The 22,058-nt window shown below is 38.1% G+C and overlaps 2 protein-coding genes across 13 annotated transcripts in view; one reads left to right on the plus strand and one right to left on the minus strand.

Moving 5' to 3' along the window:
* Positions 1 to 2,411: 2,411 nt before the first annotated feature.
* stoml2 (stomatin (EPB72)-like 2) lies at positions 2,412 to 12,903 on the minus strand. Its single transcript, XM_061877095.1, has 10 exons — positions 12,719 to 12,903; positions 9,254 to 9,406; positions 9,004 to 9,103; positions 8,876 to 8,934; positions 8,692 to 8,793; positions 8,487 to 8,621; positions 4,946 to 5,090; positions 4,768 to 4,847; positions 4,553 to 4,681; positions 2,412 to 3,075 (listed from the first exon to the last, which is right to left on the minus strand). Exons 1-10 carry the CDS (start codon positions 12,758 to 12,760, stop codon positions 2,971 to 2,973), a joined length of 1,050 nt encoding a protein of 349 aa, XP_061733079.1. The 5' UTR covers positions 12,761 to 12,903; the 3' UTR covers positions 2,412 to 2,970.
* A 2,233-nt stretch (positions 12,904 to 15,136) lies between these two features.
* Positions 15,137 to 22,058, plus strand: part of LOC133536514 (protein unc-13 homolog B-like) — a 122,072-nt gene continuing 115,150 nt past the window's right edge. For 10 of the 12 annotated variants that reach the window (XM_061877096.1, XM_061877101.1, XM_061877097.1 and 7 more), the window contains exon 1: positions 15,137 to 15,403. In XM_061877096.1, the coding sequence (XP_061733080.1) occupies positions 15,382 to 15,403 (22 nt within the window). In that variant the 5' untranslated portion in view covers positions 15,137 to 15,381. The remainder of the gene's footprint in view (positions 15,404 to 22,058) is intronic. The other 2 variants (XM_061877107.1, XM_061877108.1) reach the window with 1 other exon arrangement.

Consider the following 22,058-nt stretch of genomic DNA (forward strand, 5'->3'; position numbering starts at 1 on the left):
TTTCAAAATAAAATTGTTTTAAAATTGATACAATTCAAAATATGGTAATGTCTGATGTAAAAAGCATGACTCGTGTGCCTGTAAGGTAAAGTTGAGGAATCATTTTCTAAACGCCCATACACGTTCATTCATTTTATGACGAGCGCTTATTAGAGACCGGATGTCCCTTTGGGACAAAGGACCCTATTTCTAAGGTTTTATTATTATTAATTATTATTAGTATTATTATTTTTTTATTATTATTATAGTTTTATTATTATTATTATTATTAGGGACCGGGTGTCCCTTTGGGACAGAGGACCCTATTTCTAAGGTTTTATTATTATTAATTATTATTATTAGGGACTGAATGTCCCTTTGGACATAGGACCCTATTGTATTTCTAAGGTTTTATTATTATTTATTTATTATTATTATTATTATTATTATTAGGGACTGAATGTCCCTTTGGACATAGGACCCTATTGTATTTCTAAGATTTTATTATTATTCTTTATTATTATTATTATTAGGGACCGAGTGTCCCTTTAGGACAGAGGACCCTATTGTATTTCTAATGTTTTATTATTATTCTTTATTATTATTATTATTATTATTATTCCGCCGCCTCTTCGATCTGTAATTTGACCCCCTTAACATGCTTCAAAACTCACCAAATTTTACACACACATCAGGACTGGCGAAAATTGCCATCTAATAAAAAAAAAAAAACTCAAAATTGCGCTCTGGCGCTCCCTAGGAAAAAACACAGACAAAACTGCTTGTAACTTCTGTTAGGAATGTCATAGAGACATGAAACAAAAATCTCTATGTAGGTCTGACTTAGACCTAGATTTCATACATTGACATCCTTCAGCAAAAATCAACAGGAAGTTGGCAAAAACCCCTTCAAAACAAAACAAAAATCCTAAAAAATGTCATTTTTGCCTCTTTAAGCTGTAATTTGACCCCCTCAACATGCTTCAAAACTCACCAAACTGGACACACACATCAGGACTGGTGAAAATTGCGGTCTAATAAAAAAACAAACCCCAAAACTCAAAATTGCGCTGTAGCGCCCCCTAGGAATAAAACACAGACAAAACAGCTCCTAGGAAGAAAACACAGACAAAACTGCGTGTAACTTCCGGTAGGAATGTCGGAGAGACATGAAAAACCCTCTATGTAGGTCTCACTTAGACCTACATTTTAATATTTGAGATCCTTCGTCAAAAATCAACAGGAAGTAGGCAATTACCCCTTCAAAACAAAAGTTTTGTAAAAACCCGTCACCCTTTTTCAAACACTATCTCCTCTCAGTGCGTTTGTTGTGTCGGCTTCAATGCAGAGAAGGTAGGTACCATGCAGGTAAAGATACGTTGACTGGGTGAAAGAAGGAGGCACCAGTTTGACTCCGGGATACAGAGAAGGTAGGCAATGTGCAGGTAAAGATATGTTGTCTGGGTGATGGCAGGAAACACCAACATGTATGGGTGACAAAAAGAAGCACCAGTGTGACCCCAGGATGCAGGGAAGGTAGGTAACGTGAAGGTAAAGATATGTTGAATGGGTAAAGGCAAGAAACACCAGCAAAAGTCGGTCCTGTCCATCGCTGCTTGCAGCTTTAATTTTATTGGTAATAAAAACATTTCCTTTTTTTATTTTCTCGTTTTTCTTCACTTTATAAGACATTAATTATTACTCGTATTACTATTATTTCCCGATCAAAATTGGTAATAAACACAGGAAGTGGAGTCAAAAATGTTGCCGACATTAATAAACATATGGTATGCAGTTTATAAACAGATATAAATATAATAAAATAAATTATTTCAAAATGTTCCTAAATCTATCAAACCAGTAACAATACCAAAAATAAATGGTTTAATAATAATAATAACTTTGATTTATATCGCGCTTTTCTAAACACTCAAAGCGTTCACAGAGAAGTGGGACTCAACATTCATTCATACCTGGTGGTGGTAAGCTACATCAGCTGCCCTGGGGTAGACTGACAGAAGCGTGGCTGCCAGTTTGTGCCAACGGCCCCTCCGACCACCACCAATCATTCATTCATCATTCATTCACCAGTGTGAGCGGGACCGGGGGCAAAGGGTGAAGTGTCCTGCCCAAGGACACAATGACAGCGATTTTTTTGGACGTCAATAGGTGGGAAGCGAACCTGCAACCCTCAGGTTTCCGGCCGGCCACTCTACCCACTACACAACATGTAGTCTTCACTGGTTTTGGGGTTTGTAACTTAAGACTGTTTAAAATTAACAACACATTTTTGTACTTGTTTGAAAGCATCACGAAACTCAATAAAAGTTCATCTAAGCTTAATGCAGTTTTAATTTAAAGTCTTGCATCAAAGTTTGATTATTTCCTCCACATGCGTGCTCAGAAAGTAAATATTTCACCACAAAAGCACAGAGTTTTTTCAGATTTAATAAATACATCCCATAATACTATGTACTGAATACAAATTTGAAGGAGAGGCGCAGTGATTTTATTTTCCAGCATAACTGAAAGGGAAAACAATTCAGAATTAAAAAGGTGTTCAACTCCTAAACTGGCATGACTTTTTTTTTAGGGCATTTTTAATACAACATTGACTACACTTGGGATTCTCCCTAAAAAGACATCTTTGAAGACATCAGTTGAAAGATTACCTTTTTTACTGCACTTCTATTTCTACAAAAAAGTCAAATAAAAGGTAAACATCTTGCCTGAGTTAACTAAATCACCTTTTTACACGGTTAAACATAAGAAAATGTGATCGGCGCAGTCATTTATAAAATAAGCCTGCAATGTTGTTGTTGAACTGATAGTTTTCCAACAACAGACCCACTCCAGAAGCGTTTTCACTTTTCACAAGCTGTAAGCAAAGTTTTGGATTTGTTAATAGAACACATCTCTGCCATGGTCAACCTCAATGATCCTTTGGTTCTGTCTCATGTTGTGTTTTGAGTTTTATTCATTGTTCTCTTGCTACTGAGATGATTCTGGTTGAATCTCATCTTCGCTCTTCTCTTTTATATCTTCCGATTGGACCTTGGGACTCTGCTTGGCCAGCGTGCTATAAATGGTCATGGCCTGCAAACAGGAACACAAGATGTTATTCTACAAACTGCAAAAAACAGTGCAGTTGGCACGTTGTGTGAATCGTAAATAAAAACAGAACACAATGATTTGCAAATCATTTTCAACTTATCTTCAATTGAATAGATTAGAAAGACAAGATACTTAACATTTGAACTGGGAAAAAGTTATTTTTCGCAAATATTAGCTCATTTGGAACTTGATGCCTGCAACAAGTTTCAAAAAAGCTGGCATGAGTGGCAAAAAATACTGAGAAAGATGAGGAATGCTCATCAAACACTTATATGGAACAACCCACAGGTGAACAGGCTAATTGGGAACAGGTGGGTGCCATGATTGGGTATAAAAGCAGCTTCGTGAAATGCTCAGTCATTCACAAGCAAGGATAGGGCGAGGGTCACCACTTTGTGAACACATGCGTGAGCAAATTGTACAACAGTTTGAAAACAAATTTCTCAACGAGCTATTGCAAGCAATTTAGGGATTTCACCATTCAAGGTTCCAGAGAATCTGGAGAAATCACTGCAGCTAACATTGAAAGCCCATGACCTTGGATTCTTCAGGCGGTACTACATCAATGTGTAATGGATATCACCACATGGGCTCAGGAACACTTCCGAAAACCACTGTTAGGAACTAGAGTTGGTCGCTACATCTGTAAGTGCAAGTTAAAACTCTACTATGCAAAGCGAAAGCCACTTCTCAACAACACCCAGAAACGCCGCCTGGTTCGCTGCGCCCGAGATCATCTAAGATGGACTGATGCAGAGTGGAAAAGTGTTGTGTGGTCTGACAAGTCTACATTTCAAATTTTTTTGGGGAACTGTGAACGTCGTGTCCTCCGGACCAAAGAGTAAAAGAACCATCCAAACTGTTATAGGCACAGCATTCAAAAGCCAGTATCTGTGATGGTATGGGGGTGTGTTAGTGCCCAAGGCATGGGTAACTTACACATCTGTGAAGGCACCATTAATGCTGAAAGGTACATACAGCTTTTGCAGCAACATATGTTGCCATCCAAGCAACGTTATCATGGACGCCCCTGTTTATTTCATCAAGACAATGCCAAGCCATGTGTTACAACAGCATGGCTTCATAGTAAAAGAGTGCCGGTACTAGACTGGCTTGCCCGTAGTCCAAACCTGTCTACCATTAAAAATCGGTCTCCTCAGTTCCCAAACGTTTACAGAGTGTTGTTAAAAGGAAAGGCCATGTAACACACTGGTAAAAATGCCCCTGTGCAAACTTTTGTGCAATGTGTTGCTACCATTAAATTCCAAGTTAATGATTATTTGCAAAAAAAAAATGTTTCTCAGTTCGAACGTTAAGTATCTTATCTTTGCAGTCTATCCAATTGAAAAGGTTGAAAATGATTGGCAAATCATTGTATTCTGTTTTTATTTACGAATGACAAAGTGCCAACTTCACTGGTTTTGTAAGTTGCACCTGAGCGTCTATTCTTTGCACGTACCTGTGTGACCATGCTGCTAATGTCTCCGGTGTTAGACGGCAGGAGGATGGTGTTGGACTCCTTGGCGAGGTTGGAAAACGCCGACACGTACTGCTCGGCCACGCTTAGAGATGCAGCCGCGTTTCCATTCTGCACGGTACATTTTCAAGGTGGAGTCATCCCATTTCAAATCTGCTGTGGTGATGATCAAAATGCACATAAAAATATTTTCGAACCTGCTCAGTCAAAGCGCTGGACAGCAGACGGATAGCCTTGGACTTGGCGTCAGCTTTGACAAGGACAGCCTGTGCTTCACCTGGCGATGAAACAAAGGTCAATATTTGACACAATCAGTGATCATGTTGTTACAAAAACAAAACATCAGTAGAAAGAAATTGGATGCATTGAACCTACCTGCAGCATTATTGATCCGCTCTGCCTTTTCACCCTCAGAGGCGAGAATCTGAGCTTGTTTACGGCCCTCGGCGACATTGATGGCGGATTCCCGCGAGCCTTCAGATTCCAGCACCGTGGCTCTTTTCTTACGTTCAGCCTCCACCTAAGTGGAGCAGAATGTTTCATCTTTGCCTTTAGAAACTTTGTATGTGAAGGAAGGATGTTCTTCTTAAGTTCTTAATTTTACACTTCATTGCTACTATTATTCCTACTATTTGAAGTTGTTACCTTTATCCGGTGTGTTGCCCCCCTAATATTTATCATTTTTATTATTTAAATTATATACATGGTGGCGTTGTACTCTATTCAGCGGTCATTGAACGCAACATTAAAAGACCAGTGTCTCATATTCCTGGAGATGTTGCCTAAAATGGTTTTCACTTCACAGGTGTGCTTGAAGCTCATCGAGAGAATGCCAAGAGTGTGAAGCAGTGATCAGAGCAAAGCGTGGCTATTTTGAAGAAACTAGAATATAAAACATGTTTTCAGTTATTTCAACTTTTTTTGTTAAGCACAAACCCCGCTTCCATATGAGTTGGGAAATTGTGTTAGATGTAAATATAAACAGAATACAATGATTTGCAAATCCTTTTCAACCCATATTCAGTCGAATATGCTACAAAGACAACATATTTGATGTTCAAACTCATAAACTTTATTTTTTTCTTGCAAATAATAATTAACTTAGAATTTCATGGCTGCAACATGAGCCAAAGTAGTTGGGAAACGGCATGTTCACCACTGTGTTACATCACCTTTTCTTTTAACAACACTCAATAAACGTTTGAGAACTGAAGAAACTCATTGTTGAAGCTTTGAAAGTGGAATTCTTTCCCATTCCTGTTTTATGTAGAGCTTCAGTCGTTCAACTGTCGTATTTTACGCTTCATAATGCGCCACACATTTTCGATAGGAGACAGGTCTGGACTGCAGGCGGGCCAGGAAAGTACCCTAAGTTTTTTTTTCACGAAGCCACGGTGTTGTAACACGTGCTGAAGTGGCTTGGCATTGTCTTGCTGAAATAAGCAGGGGCGTCCATGATAAAGACGGCACTTAGATGGCAGCGTATGTTGTTCCAGAACCTGTATGTACCTTTTAGCATTAATGGTGCCTTCACAGATGTGTAACTTACCCATGTCTTGGGCACTAATGCACCCCCATACCATCACAGATGCTGGCTTTTGAACTTTTCGTCGATAACAGCCTGGATGGTTCGCTTCCCCTTTGGTCCGGATGACACGATGTCGAATATTTCCCAAAATATTTTGAAATGTGGACTCTTTAGACCAGAGAACACTTTTGCACTTTACATCAGTCCATCTTAGATGATCTCGGGCCCAGAGATACCGGCGTTGTTCCTGGATGTTGTTGATAAATGGCTTTCGCTTTACATAGTAGAGCTTTAACTTGCACTTACAGATGTAGCGACGAACTGTATTCAGTGACAGTGGTTTTCTGAAGTGTTCCTGAGCCCATGTGGTGATATCCTTCAGGGATTGATGTGGGTTTTTAATACAGTGCTGTTTGAGGGATCAAAAGGTAACGGTCATTCAATGTTGGTTTCCGGCCATGCCGCTTACGTGGAGTGATTTCTCCAGATTTTCTGAACCTTTTGATGATATTATGGATCGTAGATGTTGAAATCCCTAAATTTCTTGCAATTGCACTTTGAGAAAGGTTGTTCTTAAACTGTTTGACTATTTGCTCACACAGTTGTGGACAAAGGGGTGTACCTTGCCCCATCCTTTCTTGTGAAAGACTGAGCATTTTTTGGGAAGCTGTTTTTATATCCAATCATGGCACCCACCTGTTCCCATTTAGCCCGCACACCTGTGGGATGTTCCAAATAAGTGTTTGATGAGCATTCCTCAACTTTATCAGTATTTATTGCCACCTTTCCCAACTTCTTTGTCACGTGTTGCTGGCATCAAATTCTAAAGTTAATGATTATTTGCAAAAAAAAGTTTGAACATCAAATATGTTGTCTTTGTAGCATATTCAACTGAATATGGGTTGAAAATGATTTGTAATTCCGTTTATATTTACTTCTAACACAATTTCCCAACTCATATGGAAACAGAGTTTCTACATAACTCCACGTGTTCAATTATAGTTTTGATGCCTTCAGTGACAATCTACAATGTAAATAGTTATGAAAATGAAGAGAATGCATTGAATGAGAAGGTGTGTCCAAACTTTTGGCCTGTACTGTATATACGCAGATCAATCGCACAATTTATTTTGAACATATATACTCCCTTACCTTAACTGCGGATGGTTACCTGAGAGGTGAAGTGGGTTGTGAAACGCTCAGTGATCAGGTTAATGCATAGGTCAGTTCAGAGTTGGAAACGGTGTGAACGTTGGAAAATGTCACTTGAAAATACACCCAGATGGTTAGATACAACTGTTACCAAGGTTTGAGCAAAAAAATTGTTCTGGTATGACATTCTGACAATAAAATTGCATTTGAATCAAAATGTAAGGGTTTTTATTTAAGTTTTTTTTTAATTTTGGACGCTAGTTATTTACTGCGATTAATGAAAACGCAAAAATGTGATAAATCAAACTAAAAAAATTAGAAATGTCCGATAATATCGGACTGCTGATCTTATCGGTCGATAAATGCTTAAAAATATAATATCGGAATTATCAGCATCGGTTTCAAAAAGTAAAACTTATGACTTTTTAAAACGCCGCTGTACGGAGTGGTACACGGAGGTAGGGAGAAGTACAGAGCAGTTGTGTCTCTCAGTCATACTTGCCAACCCTCCCCATTTTCCCGGGAGACTCCAGAATATTGGTGCCCCTCCCGACAATCTCCCGAATGTCTTCCGATTTCCACCCAGACAAGAAAATTGGGGGCGTGCCTTAAAGGCACTGCCTTTGTGTGCCGGCCCAACACACAAGGGAATGCAAAGCATACTTGGTCAACAGCCATACAGGTCACACTGAGGGTGGCCGTATAAACAACTTTAACACTGTTACAAATATGCGCCACACTGTGAACCCAAACCAAACGAGAATGGCAAACACATTTCGGGAGAACATCCGCACCGTAACACAACAGAACAAATACCCAGAAGCCCTTGCAGCACTAACTCTTCTGGGACGCTACAATAGACACCCCCCCTCCCAACACCGCCCAACTCAACCTCCTCATGCTCTCTCAGGAAGAGCATGTCCCAAATTCCAAACTGTGTTTTGAGGCATGTTAAAAAAAAAGTATGCACTTTGTAATTTCAATAATAAATATGGCAGTGCCATGTTGGCATTTTTTTCCATAACTTGAGTTGATTTATTTTGGAAAACCTTGTTACATTGTTTAATGCATCCAGCGGGGCATCACAACAAAATTAGGCATAATAATGTGTTCATTCTACGACTGTATATATCAATATCGGTAATTAGGAGTCGGACAATATCGGGATATCGGCAAAAAAGCCCTTATTGGACATTTGTAAAAAAAATTACAGCACTCATTTCGGGGTAAACTCACCTGCATTTGCATAGACTCCTTCACACGAGGTGGAACATTTATATCTTTAATTTCATATCGCAGGCAACGGATACCCCAGTCGTCTGAAGCTTGGTTGATGGACTGCACCATGTTGGAATTGAGGGACTCTCTTTCCTTTACAGGAAACACAAAATGATATCATTCATACGTTGATGTTTACTGAGCTATAACAGCAAGTCATTACCCTGAACACTTTGTCCAGCGTGAGTTTGCCCAACTCGGAACGCATGGTGGTCTGTGCCAGCTGTGTGACAGCATATTCAGGGTCCTCCACACCATAACTGGCCTGCCGATAGGCAATTTTATATAAATATCACATTTAATGCGCCATGACGGACAACGACCGATTCAACATGACGACGTCTTACTTTGAAAGGGTCCAAGATCCGTAAATACAGCACTCCATCAATCTGTAGAGTTACATTATCTGCAAAAACACATTTATTTTTCATATTAGCAAGCCTGCAGAGTAAAATGCAAGAGAAAAGTGACTTACCTAAAGACACTGCGGACTGCTCAGGGACATCGATGACAATCTCTTTGAGACTTTGCACGTAGCGGATTCTGTCAAGTAGTGGTATGAGGAAATTTAAACCCTAGAAGAAGGAAATGGACAAAGTATTGAGAGAGTGCATACAAATGTGTACACATTCTCTTACATACGGAATACAATTTTGGTCCAAGATTTCTTCCTCAAACTTTTTTTTTCTCCATCTGTTGTTGAATGAAAACGATGTGAATAGTACCGGTTCTAAGATGCGATGGAAACGACCCATCCTCTCCACCACCCATGCTTCCTGCTGGGGCACAAACAGGACCACGGTGTTCATGGGCAGACTGGACGCCCATCGCTGCTGGACTGGGGTCGCCCACAACCTCGGCGCTGATCGTAGCGTTTGCTGGAAAACATAAATGATATCACTAGGGATGCACCGAAATGAAAATTTGTGGCCGAAGCCGAATAAAATTTAAACGCTTGGCCGAAGGCCGAATACCGAATAATGAATGCTGTTTTTCACAATTTTTTAAATATTGCATAAATAGCCTAGAATAAATATTTAGACATGTTTTTCAAATAAAGTATTTTTTTATTGAATATCGACATTTTTTTAATATTCCAGTAGTCTTTACTTTTCAAAAAAAGCACAGTTTTTCATTTATATTAGGCCTTCAAACAAAACATGCATTCCAAAAAAAATGAAGTGCATTAAAGTGGATAAACCCACAACAAATGAATTATTGTCCTTTTGGCAAAAGTCTGCTTAGTCACAGTAGATATGCTAATAATGTAAACAGAAGGCTCAAGTAAATCTCAATTAAGTGTGTGCTTGTAACCTCATACACTTATACAGGTAGCCTACACAACAGGCTAATAATGTAAACAGAGGCCCCACTAAATCTCAATAAGTGTGTGCTTGTAACCTCATACACTTATACAGGTAGCCTACACAACAGGCTAATAATGTAAACAGAGGCCCCACTAAATCTCAATAAGTGTGTGCTTGTAACCTCATACACTTATACAGGTAGCCTACACAACAGGCTAATAATGTAAACAGAAGGCTCAAGTAAATGTCAATAAGTGTGTGCTTGTAACCTCATACACTTATACAGGTAGCCTACACAACAGGCTAATAATGTAAACAGAGGCCCCACTAAATCTCAATAAGTGTGTGCTTGTAACCTCATACACTTATACAGGTAGCCTACACAACAGGCTAATAATGTAAACAGAGGCCCCACTAAATCTCAATAAGTGTGTGCTTGTAACCTCATACACTTATACAGGTACACAACATATCCCAACGTCACTGCACGTTGGTTGATTGCGTCACCGCGTCAAAAAATTGCGTCACACGCCACTATTCGGCCTTGTTTTTAACTCATTCCACCGAAGGCCGAATGTGTCTTTTTTTGCCATATTCGGACGAATATATTCGGTTACCGATTAATCGGTGCATGCCTAGATATCACACCATATGTCATAATAATAAATACCTAGAGGTGTTACTTTTGTATCTTGACAGAAAAGGTGGGACATTTACTACTAATAAATATCACCTAACAGCTTATACGCACGTTCATACATAAATATTCACTTTCATATATAATTAGAAAAGAGGCAATTCCTGAGGGAATTGCGTGTGAATGCTCCAATGCTTAAGTTGAAGTGAAATTCTGACAAACTGTAGTATGAACGTAAGAATAGTTTGAATGTTGGAATGGTTTTAATGTTGAAGAGCTGACGCTGAACTGAAAGGCTAATGGGATGTAGGATGAATGTTGAAATGGTTTAAATGTTGAAATCGTTCAAATGCTGAAATGATTTGAATGTTGAAGAGCTTGAGTTTCCAAGAAAAACTGGTATTTGGTTTGGAACTTGGGAAAGAGTTAGTTTGTATGTCCAGGATGAGTGGAATGTGTTTGAAACAGTTGAAAAAATGTGGGAATTGTGTAACCTGGAGAAATTACCCTTTCCCAATTGGAACTTTTAGGAAATTTGGGGAAAGTTTTTTTTTGTTTTTTTTTTTAAATAATTAGGAGCATGAATGTCCTGAATTAGTTGGTGATGGAATTGTTTAAATCGGTCAAGGAATATTGAAGTAATGACAGTTTTTAATTGAAAAATTATTGGAATTTCGGGAAAACTGGGAATTTATCTAGTTCCTTAACCCACTTAGTTTTTGTCCTGAATATGAAGAGTGTTTGGACGGTGGAACGCTTAAAATTGGTAGAAAAATGTGAAAGGAGTAGTCGAACTTAAGGGTGGAAATAGATTACCAAAAAAATTTGAATTCCTGGAAATTTGTTGACTGTGGAAAAATGGTAGTTTGAATGTCCAGGATGAGTTAAATGTGTTGCAGGTGGAATGGCGTGAATCGGTTGAAAAATGTGGAAGTTTGAAAAATGTCCCATTGATTTCAATGGGAATTTCAGAAATTACGTATAAAATACTACACGGTCTAGCTCCATCCTATCTTGCCGATTGTATTGTACCATATGTCCCGGCAAGAAATCTGTGTTCAAAAGACTCCGGCTTATTAGTGATTCCTAGAGCTCAAAAAAAGTCTGCGGGCTGTAGAGCATTTTCCGTTCGGGCTCCAGTACTCTGGAATGCCCTCCCGGTAACAGTTCGAGATGCTACCTCAGTAGAAGCATTTAAGTCTCATCTTAAAACTTATTTGTATACTCTAGCCTTTAAATAGACTCCCTTTTTAGACCAGTTGATCTGCCGTTTCTTTTCTTTTTCTCCTATGTCCCCCTCTCCCTTGTGGAGGGGTTCCGGTCTGGTGGCCATGGATGAAGTACTGGCTGTCCAGAGTCGGGACCCAGGATGGACCGCTCGTCCAGAGTCGGGACCCATGATGGACCGCTCGCCTGTGTATCAGCTGGGGACATCTCTGCGCTGCTGATCCGCCTCCGCTTGGGATGGTTTCCTGCTGGCTCCACTTCGGACGGGACTCTCGCTACTATATTGGATCCACTTTGGTCTGGATTCTCACGGTTATGTTAGATCCACTATGGACTGGACTTTCACAAAATCATGTTAGACCCGCTCGGCATCCATTGTTTTCGGTCCCCTAGAGGGGGGGGGGAGGGGGGGTGGGGGTGGTGTCCACATATGCGGTCCTCTCCAAGGTTTCTCATAGTCATCATTGTCACCTTGCCCACATAAGGGTCTAACATGATTTTGTGAAAGTCCAGTCCATAACAATGATGTTTTGTTTTCCTTGCCCTTATGTGGGCTCTCCTGAGGATGTCGTTGTGGCTTGTGCAGCCCTTTGAGACACTTGTGATTTAGGGCTATACAAATAAACATTGATTGATGAAGGCATAACGCGGCAAAATATGGAGAAGAAGAATAATAAGTTGAAGTTGAATAATAATAAATAGAAGATTTTTGGTGTAGAAAACCATGTGTGAATGCTTTGGAGCATTCACACAATAATAATAATAATAATAATAATAATAAATACATGAATTTTGGTGATTTGGAGCATTCACACAATAATAATAATAAATAGATGAATATTGGTGGTTTGGAGCAATCACACAACTATTCGAATTGTACTTGAGACTTTAACAACGATTGAGGGAGAGAAAGTAAAGAATTAAGTAAGTTTCTTCGTCAATAGACAGTATTCTGTCTCCTGCGCGGCCATCGATCATCTGAGCACGTTTAGGCCGAATACATCATGCTTTATATTTACCTGAAGAAGAGTCCCGCCGGTGCGACAAAGTGTTCGTAACATGATGAAAATAAGCAAGAGTACTAAGTGTGAGGTGAGAGTTGAGTGTTTTATATAAAACTAGCCTCCATCTACAGAAAGTCTCCCACACTTCTGTGACCCTTGCCTACCAGGAAGTGGAAATTATATCATCGGTGCAGCAGTAAAAAGGTTCCGTCACTAGAGGCAACAGTTCCGTTACGCCGTATTATTAAATACAACAACAGGAAAAAAACAAAACAGCGAATTAGTACAAATATGTATAAAATAAAAAACGAAATGTATAATTAATTTTAAATGATTAGGTTAATGTTTTGTTTTTATCAGGAATGCTTAATAGTTTTAGATTAACACTACGTGAGTTGTGTGCTCCTCTGTGTTTTTACATTCGTATTTATATTTATTGTTTGAATGTAATTTAAAATAGTTTTTAATCATATTATTTTTATATTGTTTTATATGTATTTATTTAGTTTTCATTCAGTTATTGGTGGAGCTAAGGATTATATTGGAATCTTCTTTTTAATATTTTTGTGCAGCACTTTGGTAACATTTTTGTTGTTCAAATGTGCTATATAAATAAAGTGGTTTGCATTATATTAAAATGACAATCGAATATATTGTCAAACAAACTTTTGGGGATTTATATTCAGCAGAAATTAAAATATGAAATGAGGGCAAAAAATATTGTATTTCACTGAGTGGCGCTATTGGGTATATTTTGACGCTTCGACGAGTGTCTTATACATACAAAAATATCATAAGGAAAGGTTATATTGAGCATATAGAGCAGGGGTAGGGAACCTATGGCTCTAGAGCCAGATGTGGCTCTTTTGATGACTGCATCTGGCTCTCTGATAAATCTGACCTGACGTTGCTTAACACGATAAGTAATGAATAATTCCGATTGTAATCAGTGTTAAAAATAATGTTAAAATTATAAAACATTCTCATGCATTTTTAATCCATCCATCCGTTTTCTAGCGCACCTGTTCAAGAAGTTGCGTTAATCGTAAGAAGTTATTTATTTATTATTGGTTAGTGTGGGGCTTGCCCTCCTGGGGGTTCTTCAGACCCCCAAGCACCGACATGAGAGCCTGTTTCAGGGTTACAATATTGTTTTATTTTTCAATAAGTCTCTCAGTTACTTTCCAGCAATAGTATTTCTAGCCCCAACCCAGTTTCTCCTCCTGGCCGCTGCTTATAACAGAGCGACAGGTGATTAGATAACAAGGCCCAGGTGGGCCGTCTACGCACCTGTCGCTGCAGGCCACGCCCCCTCCACAGTTAACTTCAGAATACAATGTTATTACATTGAGACCTGTTATACTCTAGAAATGTTGGTCTTACTTAAAAATGTACATGTTTAGTTGTGTTCAGTGTTAAAATAAAAAATTATATGGCTCTTACGGAAATATATTTTAAAATATTTGGCTTTTTGGCTCTCTCAGCCAAAAAGGTTCCCGACCTCTGATATAGAGAGAAATACAATTATGTGTATATATATATATATATATATATATATATATATATATATATATATATATATATATATATATATATATATATATATATATAGTGTTAGGGTTAGGGTATATATATATATATATATATATATATATATATATATATATATATATATATATACACACACATATACATATATATACACACACACATATATATATATACATACATATATACACACATATATATATATACTGTATATATGTATATATACACATATATATATACACACACACACACACACAGACACACACACACACACATATATATATATATATATATATATATATAAAATGTGTAGGTGTGGGAAAAATCACAAGACTACTTCATCTCTACAGAGCTGTTTCTGTATATATATATATATATATATATATATATATATATATATATATATATATATAATACATATATATATATATATATATATATATATATATACATATATAAATGTGTGTGTGCGTGCGTGTGTGTGTGTGTGTAAAGCCATAAGTAATCCAAATTTGGAGCACAGCATCATAGTTTTCATAGCTTTTTGGTTGTTAAAGGTGGAAAGCGTTTTAAAGTACATTTCTTATTATTTTTTTAAAGGCGCAAAAAAAACAAAGCCAATGTTATGATGAGGTTGCAAAGGTAAAATTGTTGCAAAGGTAAAATTCCTTTTCATTTTTTGTTTTTTTTTAATACAATTATATTCCACTTTACGTGTCTCTCTTGTCTGCGTCACCTGTCCCACAAAACCATTCCTATCAGTGATTGGTCAGATTTATTTGTGTGGCCGCGCCTTTTTTGTAAATCCTAGATTCCTATTGGCCAAAGCAGACGTCAATCACAAGTAGTGATTTCCCCCGTCCCCGCCTCCCGTGCCCTCAGGTTGACAGCAGGCAAGAAAAGCTTCCATGTAGTTGCAATCATGGCGTGTGTGTGTCCGGAGGCTCTCTGCCCCGACCCGGCTTCAGGAAACCACCTTTAACTCCCCAAATAGGAAGGCCTTATCGAGTTTCAAAGTGATTATTTAGATCTTAGCATGCTGCCACACTTGTTCAATTCACACCAAAGTGAGTGAAAGTAGCAGGTTGTTGCTGGAACTAGCAAGTTGTTGCTGCAACTAGCAGGTTGCCATGTCCTTACTGTGTGTCAGAGGTAAGTGGAGCTTATTTTTTTATTAGTTTAAAAGCAAATGTTAATACATTTTTCAGACAGTTGCCATTGTTCCTATTCTGGTGAGGCTTCCATAGCATCTGTTGATTGAGAAGTAGTTCTATATTCTTTGTTTATGTGTCATTCTGAGCTTAACAGATCCGATTTTTATAGTGCTCCCTTTAAAACGCGTCACGCCGTGTCTTATTTTGGTGTTTTCCTATATGTATTTTTTTTAGTTCTTGTTTTGCCGCTCCTATTTTGTTGCTGATTGTCATGTCATGTTCGGATGTACTTTGTGGACGCCATCTGCTGCTCCACACGCTGTTAGTCTTTGCAGTCGTCCAGCATTCTGTTTTTGTTCACTTTGCTGCCAGTTCAGTTTTAGCATTTTTTTTTGCATGACCATCCCTAAACTTCGATGCCTTTTGTATATTTTTGGTTTAAGCGTTACGTACCTTTTTACCTGCACGCTGAGTCCCGCTGTCATTTGCATTTTGTGATCGCGACAAACCATGTTCCTGTCATCTTACAAAGCGATTAGCTACCTGCTGCCATGGAAGAGTATCACACGGATCTCGAGACAGCACAGACACTCAACAACGGCACATTTGCGAATGATTATTGCTGGTTTGCAAAAAATATTTTTTAACCGAATTAGGTGAAATTACATAATCTCCCATGGCACAGCAGACAATATCTCACGGTACACTCGTGGTTGAAAAACACTGCTTTAAAATATTTAGTCAAAATGCACTTGTCATCCTTGACAAAGGCAAGGAAGATGCACTCACTTGTTTACTGATGCTTCCTGTTACTTTTTAGCTTACTTTGACACTTTACGAGTACCACAAAGAACTTTATTATATATATTTTTTGTCCTGTCCAGCTACTCAGGCAAAAAATATTCTTGCTGTAGATGCCTGTGTCGGCTGTGCAGATTTACCTTACAAAAGAGAAGTGTGGCATTATTACACTTACAAAATGTTACTGTAAATATATTTTTTATAATATTGTATGTTAAATGAACAAACAGTACCACTGTTTTTTGGGAGAAGGGGTTTACGAAAAAAGCTGTCAGCTTCGTTGCCAAAACTTCAAATAGGCAGACATAGTTTCCGCCCAGCCGCTGCAATATCGCACCACAGTGATGATGTATGGGTGCTGAGATCTGTGTGCACACTTTTTAAAAGTCTCATTTGAATGTGGAGAATGTGCATTTATTAGAAAAATGAATGAAGGTTTGTGAAGCAGAAACATTGTTGAAAGAAACCCTGTAATACACATTGAGATTATAAAGTAAGTTTTGTCCAATTCAAGATTATTCAGACAAATTAATAGATGAATTGATTACTAAAATAATTGATTGCCCTTATCCAGGGATGTCAAACTGGTTTTCGTTAATTTCAGTAACATTGATTGATTGAGACTTTCATTAGTAGATTGCACAGTACAGTACATATTCCGTACAATTGACCACTAAATGGTATCACCAGAATAAGTTTTTCAACTTGTTTAAGTCGGGGTCCACCTTCATCAATTCATGGTAGAATGGAACAGTAAATAATATTTAAATTTTTCCTCTGGATTTCATTATGAATTCCATCCATCTTCTTCCGCTTATCCGAGGTCAGGTCGCGGGGGCAGCAGCCTAAGCAGGGAAGCCCAGACTTCCCTCTCCCCAGCCACTTCGTCCAGCTCTTCACGTGGGATCCCGAGGCGTTCCCAGGCCAGCCAGGAGACATAGTCTTCCCAACATGTCCTGGGTCTTCCCCGTGGCCTCCTACCGGTTAAACGTGCCCTAAACACCTCCCCAGGGAGGCGTTCGGGTGGCATCCTGACCAGATGCCCAAACCACCTCATCTGGCTTCTCTCCATGTGGAGGAGCAGCGGCTTTACTTTGAGTTCCTCCCGGATGGCAGAGCTTCTCACCCTATGTCTAAGGGAGAGGAGGAAACTCATTTTGGCCGCTTGTACCCGTGATCTTATCCTTTCGGTCATAACCCAAAGCTCATGACCATAGGTGAGGATGGGAACGTAGATGGACCGGTAAGTTGAGCGCTTTACCTTCCGGCTCAGCTCCTTCTTCACCACAACGGATCGGTACAACATCCGCATTACTGGAGACGCCGCACCGATCTGCATGTCATTATTAATTATACAAATTATTTTAAGTAGACTGTCGATTTCAGTAAAATCTTTACATTTACAAAATTTTACTTTAAAAAATATAGTGTTTATTTTTTTACATTTTTGCACGATTTTACTGTAAATGGAAAAACAGTACCACTGTTTTTATTTTTAGGGGGTGGAGGGTTTACGGAAAAAGCTGGCAGCTTAGTGTCGTGGAAATTTCTTAAAGAGATCCTTTAGTGACAAATAGCTTTAAAATGATTTATTAAAGTAACAAACAAATAACAACAAGCTTTGCAAAGCGAGACCAAACCAGAACAACACATCCGTTCATTCCAGCTTGTTCGAACCCCTTTAGAATTTGACATGACAATTATACATTCTCAGAAGTCCCACCCTCCATGCTCGTTTACATACAGTACACCAGTGGAATGAATACCCAAAGTCCTGTGAAGAAGGAGAGGGTGTCGTTTGCCTAGAAGGGGGGGGGGGGGGGTCAACAAAAGTCCACATGTTACATCAAAGACACAGGAGACAGAGCTTGATCAGATAATAGATCTCTTGTTAAGTGTCACATTCTTAAACCTAATAAAAAACCTTTGGTACCCAGTTCAAAGAACATCATCTATTTAAACAAGTATAAGTCATTTTGCTATCACATTAGTTGACAGAATATTTGTTTTCAATTTACATTGTTTTTTACAACATTATATTGTGAATGGAAAAACTGTACCAGTATTTTTTTTTATAATTCTGGCAACTTAGCTGCCAGTTTTTCTACCATAAAAACAACTGTTCCATCTTCCCATTTACAGTAATACGTCGTTAAAAACAACAACCGTAGATTTTACGGTCAAAAACTGGCAGATCAGTCAACGTAATTTTAATGCAAAAAACAGTAGTAATTTTTTTCAATTTACAGTAATATGCTGTAAATAACAGCGTAAAACTTACTGTTATTTTTGTTAAATTGATGGGTGGTTTGCGGTAAAGTTAAGTATTTTTTATTTATTTTTATTTAGACAAAAACATGTTTGGAAAGTATGATAATATACTGTAATATTTGTTGCAAAATGGATACTATTAACGCTGAAAAGGTAGGCAATTTCAAGCATTAAATATATTTTTTCTGTCAAAATAAAATAAAAAAAATTATATTTAGTGAGAACATATTTAGTACTTTCTTGACACTTTATCATTTCCAGGTGTTTGCGGGCCAGATGTGGCCCCTGGGCCTTGAGTTTGACACCCATGCCCTAATCAGAATGCTTAAAAGTTAAAACACAGAAATTATTGAAACATCATAAAACAAATGCAAAGGAAAAATGCTGCAAAAAACAAATCAAATGCTGCAAAATCCGAAAATACATACAAAGCCCCAAAAACAACCGCATGAGAGAAATGCTACAACAAGATGTTTGCACAATCATTAGCTGGACAAGAACAGATTGCTGTATAATATTATAATACTTTACAGTCAAGTATTTACCAAAGATATACAATCATTAATGTAGATATAAATGAGGTCTGGCTAACTCTTGTTATCTTCTGTGAACCCACAGCATTTCTCTCATGCAGTTGTTTGTCTGTGTTTTTGGTATTTGCAGGACTTTTCTTTTTCTTTGTATCTCGCAGCGTTTATGTGATTGCTCCATATTTAATTTACATTTGTTTCTTAGTTGCTGGTGTGCTACGGTGTTTTTGTTTTTTAGAATTAAATGGACCAAAAGCAAGACACACACACCCTAATCCAAATGCTTGAAAGTCAAAACACAGAAATTATTGAAACATCATAAAACAAATGCAAAGGAAAAATGCTGCAAAAAACAAATCAAATGCTGCAAAATCCGAAAATACATACAAAGCCCCAAAAACAACCGCATGAGAGAAATGCTTCAACAAGATGTTTGCGCAGTCATTAGCTGGACAAGAACGGATTGCTGTATGATATTGTAATACTTTACAGTCAAGTATTTACCAAAGATATGCCATCATTAATGTAGATATTAATGAGGTCTGGCTAACTCTTGTTATCTTCTGTGAACCCACAGCATTTCTCTCATGCAGTTGTTTGTCTGTGTTTTTGGTATTTGCAGGACTTTTCTTTTTCTTTGTATCTCGCAGCGTTTATGTGATTGCTCCATATTTAATTTACATTTGTTTCTTAGTTGCTGGTGTGCTACGGTGTTTTTGTTTTTTCGAATTAAATAGACCAAAAGCAAGACACACACACACACACACACACACACACACACACACACACACACACACACACACACACACACACACGACAAAATCCTGATGAAGCCTCTTTTGCCGTTACTAAAGTACATTATGCAATACCCAATTTTGTGACAACAAGCCCACTGCTTTGCAATTTGATCTACTTCTGACAGAGTTTTGAAAGTTTTGTTCAAAAGTTAAATATTGAAGGAGTTTGGGATGAATTGGACTTTTAAATTGTTGTTTTTCAACTTGTTTATATTATTATTTGTTATATTGTCGTGTTGTGAAATGCAGCAAAATGTAGGGATGATAATCCATTCCTGATAGGAGTCAGCTAAGCTGTTTTTTTTTTGTTTTTGTTTTTTTTTAAATCTGTAAGGTCAACTGGTAATTCATGGCATCCTTTTTAAAAAAAACGAAAAAAAAAAACAAACAGAAATCCTTATATGAATCCCCTAAAAAAAAATACATAACCCTTCTTTTTTCCTATTGAACGTGGACTCAAAAGCAAGTCGTTACTGACTGAACTCCTGCTGAGATTGTGCAACATGCGCCTACAAAACCCAAAACCAATTAAGTTGGCACGTTGTGTAAATGGGAAATAAAAACAGAATACAATGATTTGCAAATCCTTTTCAACTTCTATTCAATTGAATAGACTGCAAAGACAAGATACTTGACCTTCCAACTTGAGAATGGTTTTATTATTTGCAAATAGTAGCTTATTTGGAATTCAATATGTTTTAAAAAAGCTGACACAAGTGGCAAAAAGGACTGAGAAAGTTGAGGAATGCTCATCAAACACTTATTTGGAACATCCCACAGGTGTGCAGGCTAATTGGGAACAGGTGGGTGCCATGATTGCGTATAAAAACAGCTTCCGTGAAATGCTCAGTCATTCACAAACAAGGATAGGGCGATTTTTATTTAGGAATTACACAACGTGCCAACCTGTGATGAGGTGGCAACTTGTCCAGAGTGTATGCCGCCTTCCACCATATCGTAGCTGAGATAGGCACCAGCACCCCCCGTGACCCCAAAGGGAATAAGCAGTTGAAAATGGATGGATGGATAACGTGCCAACTTCAATGGTTTCGGGTTTTGTAAATATTCAACATCACGATCAAGTTATTTTATGGCAATCTTTGGTAATTTAGTACTTTTTGGAAAGGCAAATGAAAGGTCAAAAGTGTTCTGCAGCCAAGGACCACAGCAAAGAGGTTGCTTGAACTGGAGCAGTATGTTTATCTGATGTTGTGACTCATCCCCTGATAACACCGCTTGACAATGTTGCTTATTTATTGCTAGTGGAAATGCTCCATCGCCATGGCGATGATGCCTTTACTTAACAGACAAGTGGTTTCCCACAACAAGTGGTGGAGATTCTACTGTCTAACAGCGGGAGAGCTGAGTGGGCGCACAATACTGGAGGTGTGAATCCTGGGTGTTGCCCTCAGTATGTGCACTTAACAAATAACATCCATTCTGCAACGCCCTGAGAGTTACGACTAATTGTCACCGTCACTTTAAGTAGTGATTATTGTGAACCACATTTTACTGGAAATTCCTCCCTTTTAATGAATGATGACCTCTGTGTCTGAATCTACGCACCTGAGGCGAATACTTTGCCGTTGTTTTGTCAAAAGGAGCTGCTTCGCCCCCCCCAAAAAAGCTACCAGTTGCTAGTCCTGTTTAAACAACGGTGATGAAAACGAAAATGTAGGCCACCCTGATTTGGGTCAAGGTAAACTTCCTCACTCTGTAATATTCTCAAGCTGTGATACGTTACGCAAGCTCTATCTAGTGCAAGCCTAGGCAGTTATTTTAACTCGGGGGTGGGGGGTATCTATTTATCTATCTATCTATATATATATATATATATATATATATATATATATATATAGGTATATATACATATACAGGTATATTCAAACCCCGTTTCCATATGAGTTGGGAAATTGTGTTAGATGTAAATATAAACTGAATACATCCCATACATCCATCCATTTCCTACCGCTTATTCCCTTTTTGGGGTCGATACAATGATTTGCAAATCCTTTTCAACCCATATTCAGTTGAATGCACGACAAAGACAAGATATTTGATGTTCAAACTCATAAACTTAATTTTTGTTTGCAAATAATTAACTCGGAATTTAATGGCTGTGTGTGTGTGTAAATGTAATAGTGTAATGTTGTTGCGCTATATTATGAACGAGACAGGGTGTTATGTTTTATTTTGAAGTATTGGTTTTATTTTGAAGAACCGGATGTCCGTTGCAGGAAGTGACTGCGTTTTT

This window comes from Nerophis ophidion, linkage group LG17 (genome assembly GCF_033978795.1).
Source record: "Nerophis ophidion isolate RoL-2023_Sa linkage group LG17, RoL_Noph_v1.0, whole genome shotgun sequence".
Lineage (NCBI taxonomy): Eukaryota > Metazoa > Chordata > Actinopteri > Syngnathiformes > Syngnathidae > Nerophis > Nerophis ophidion.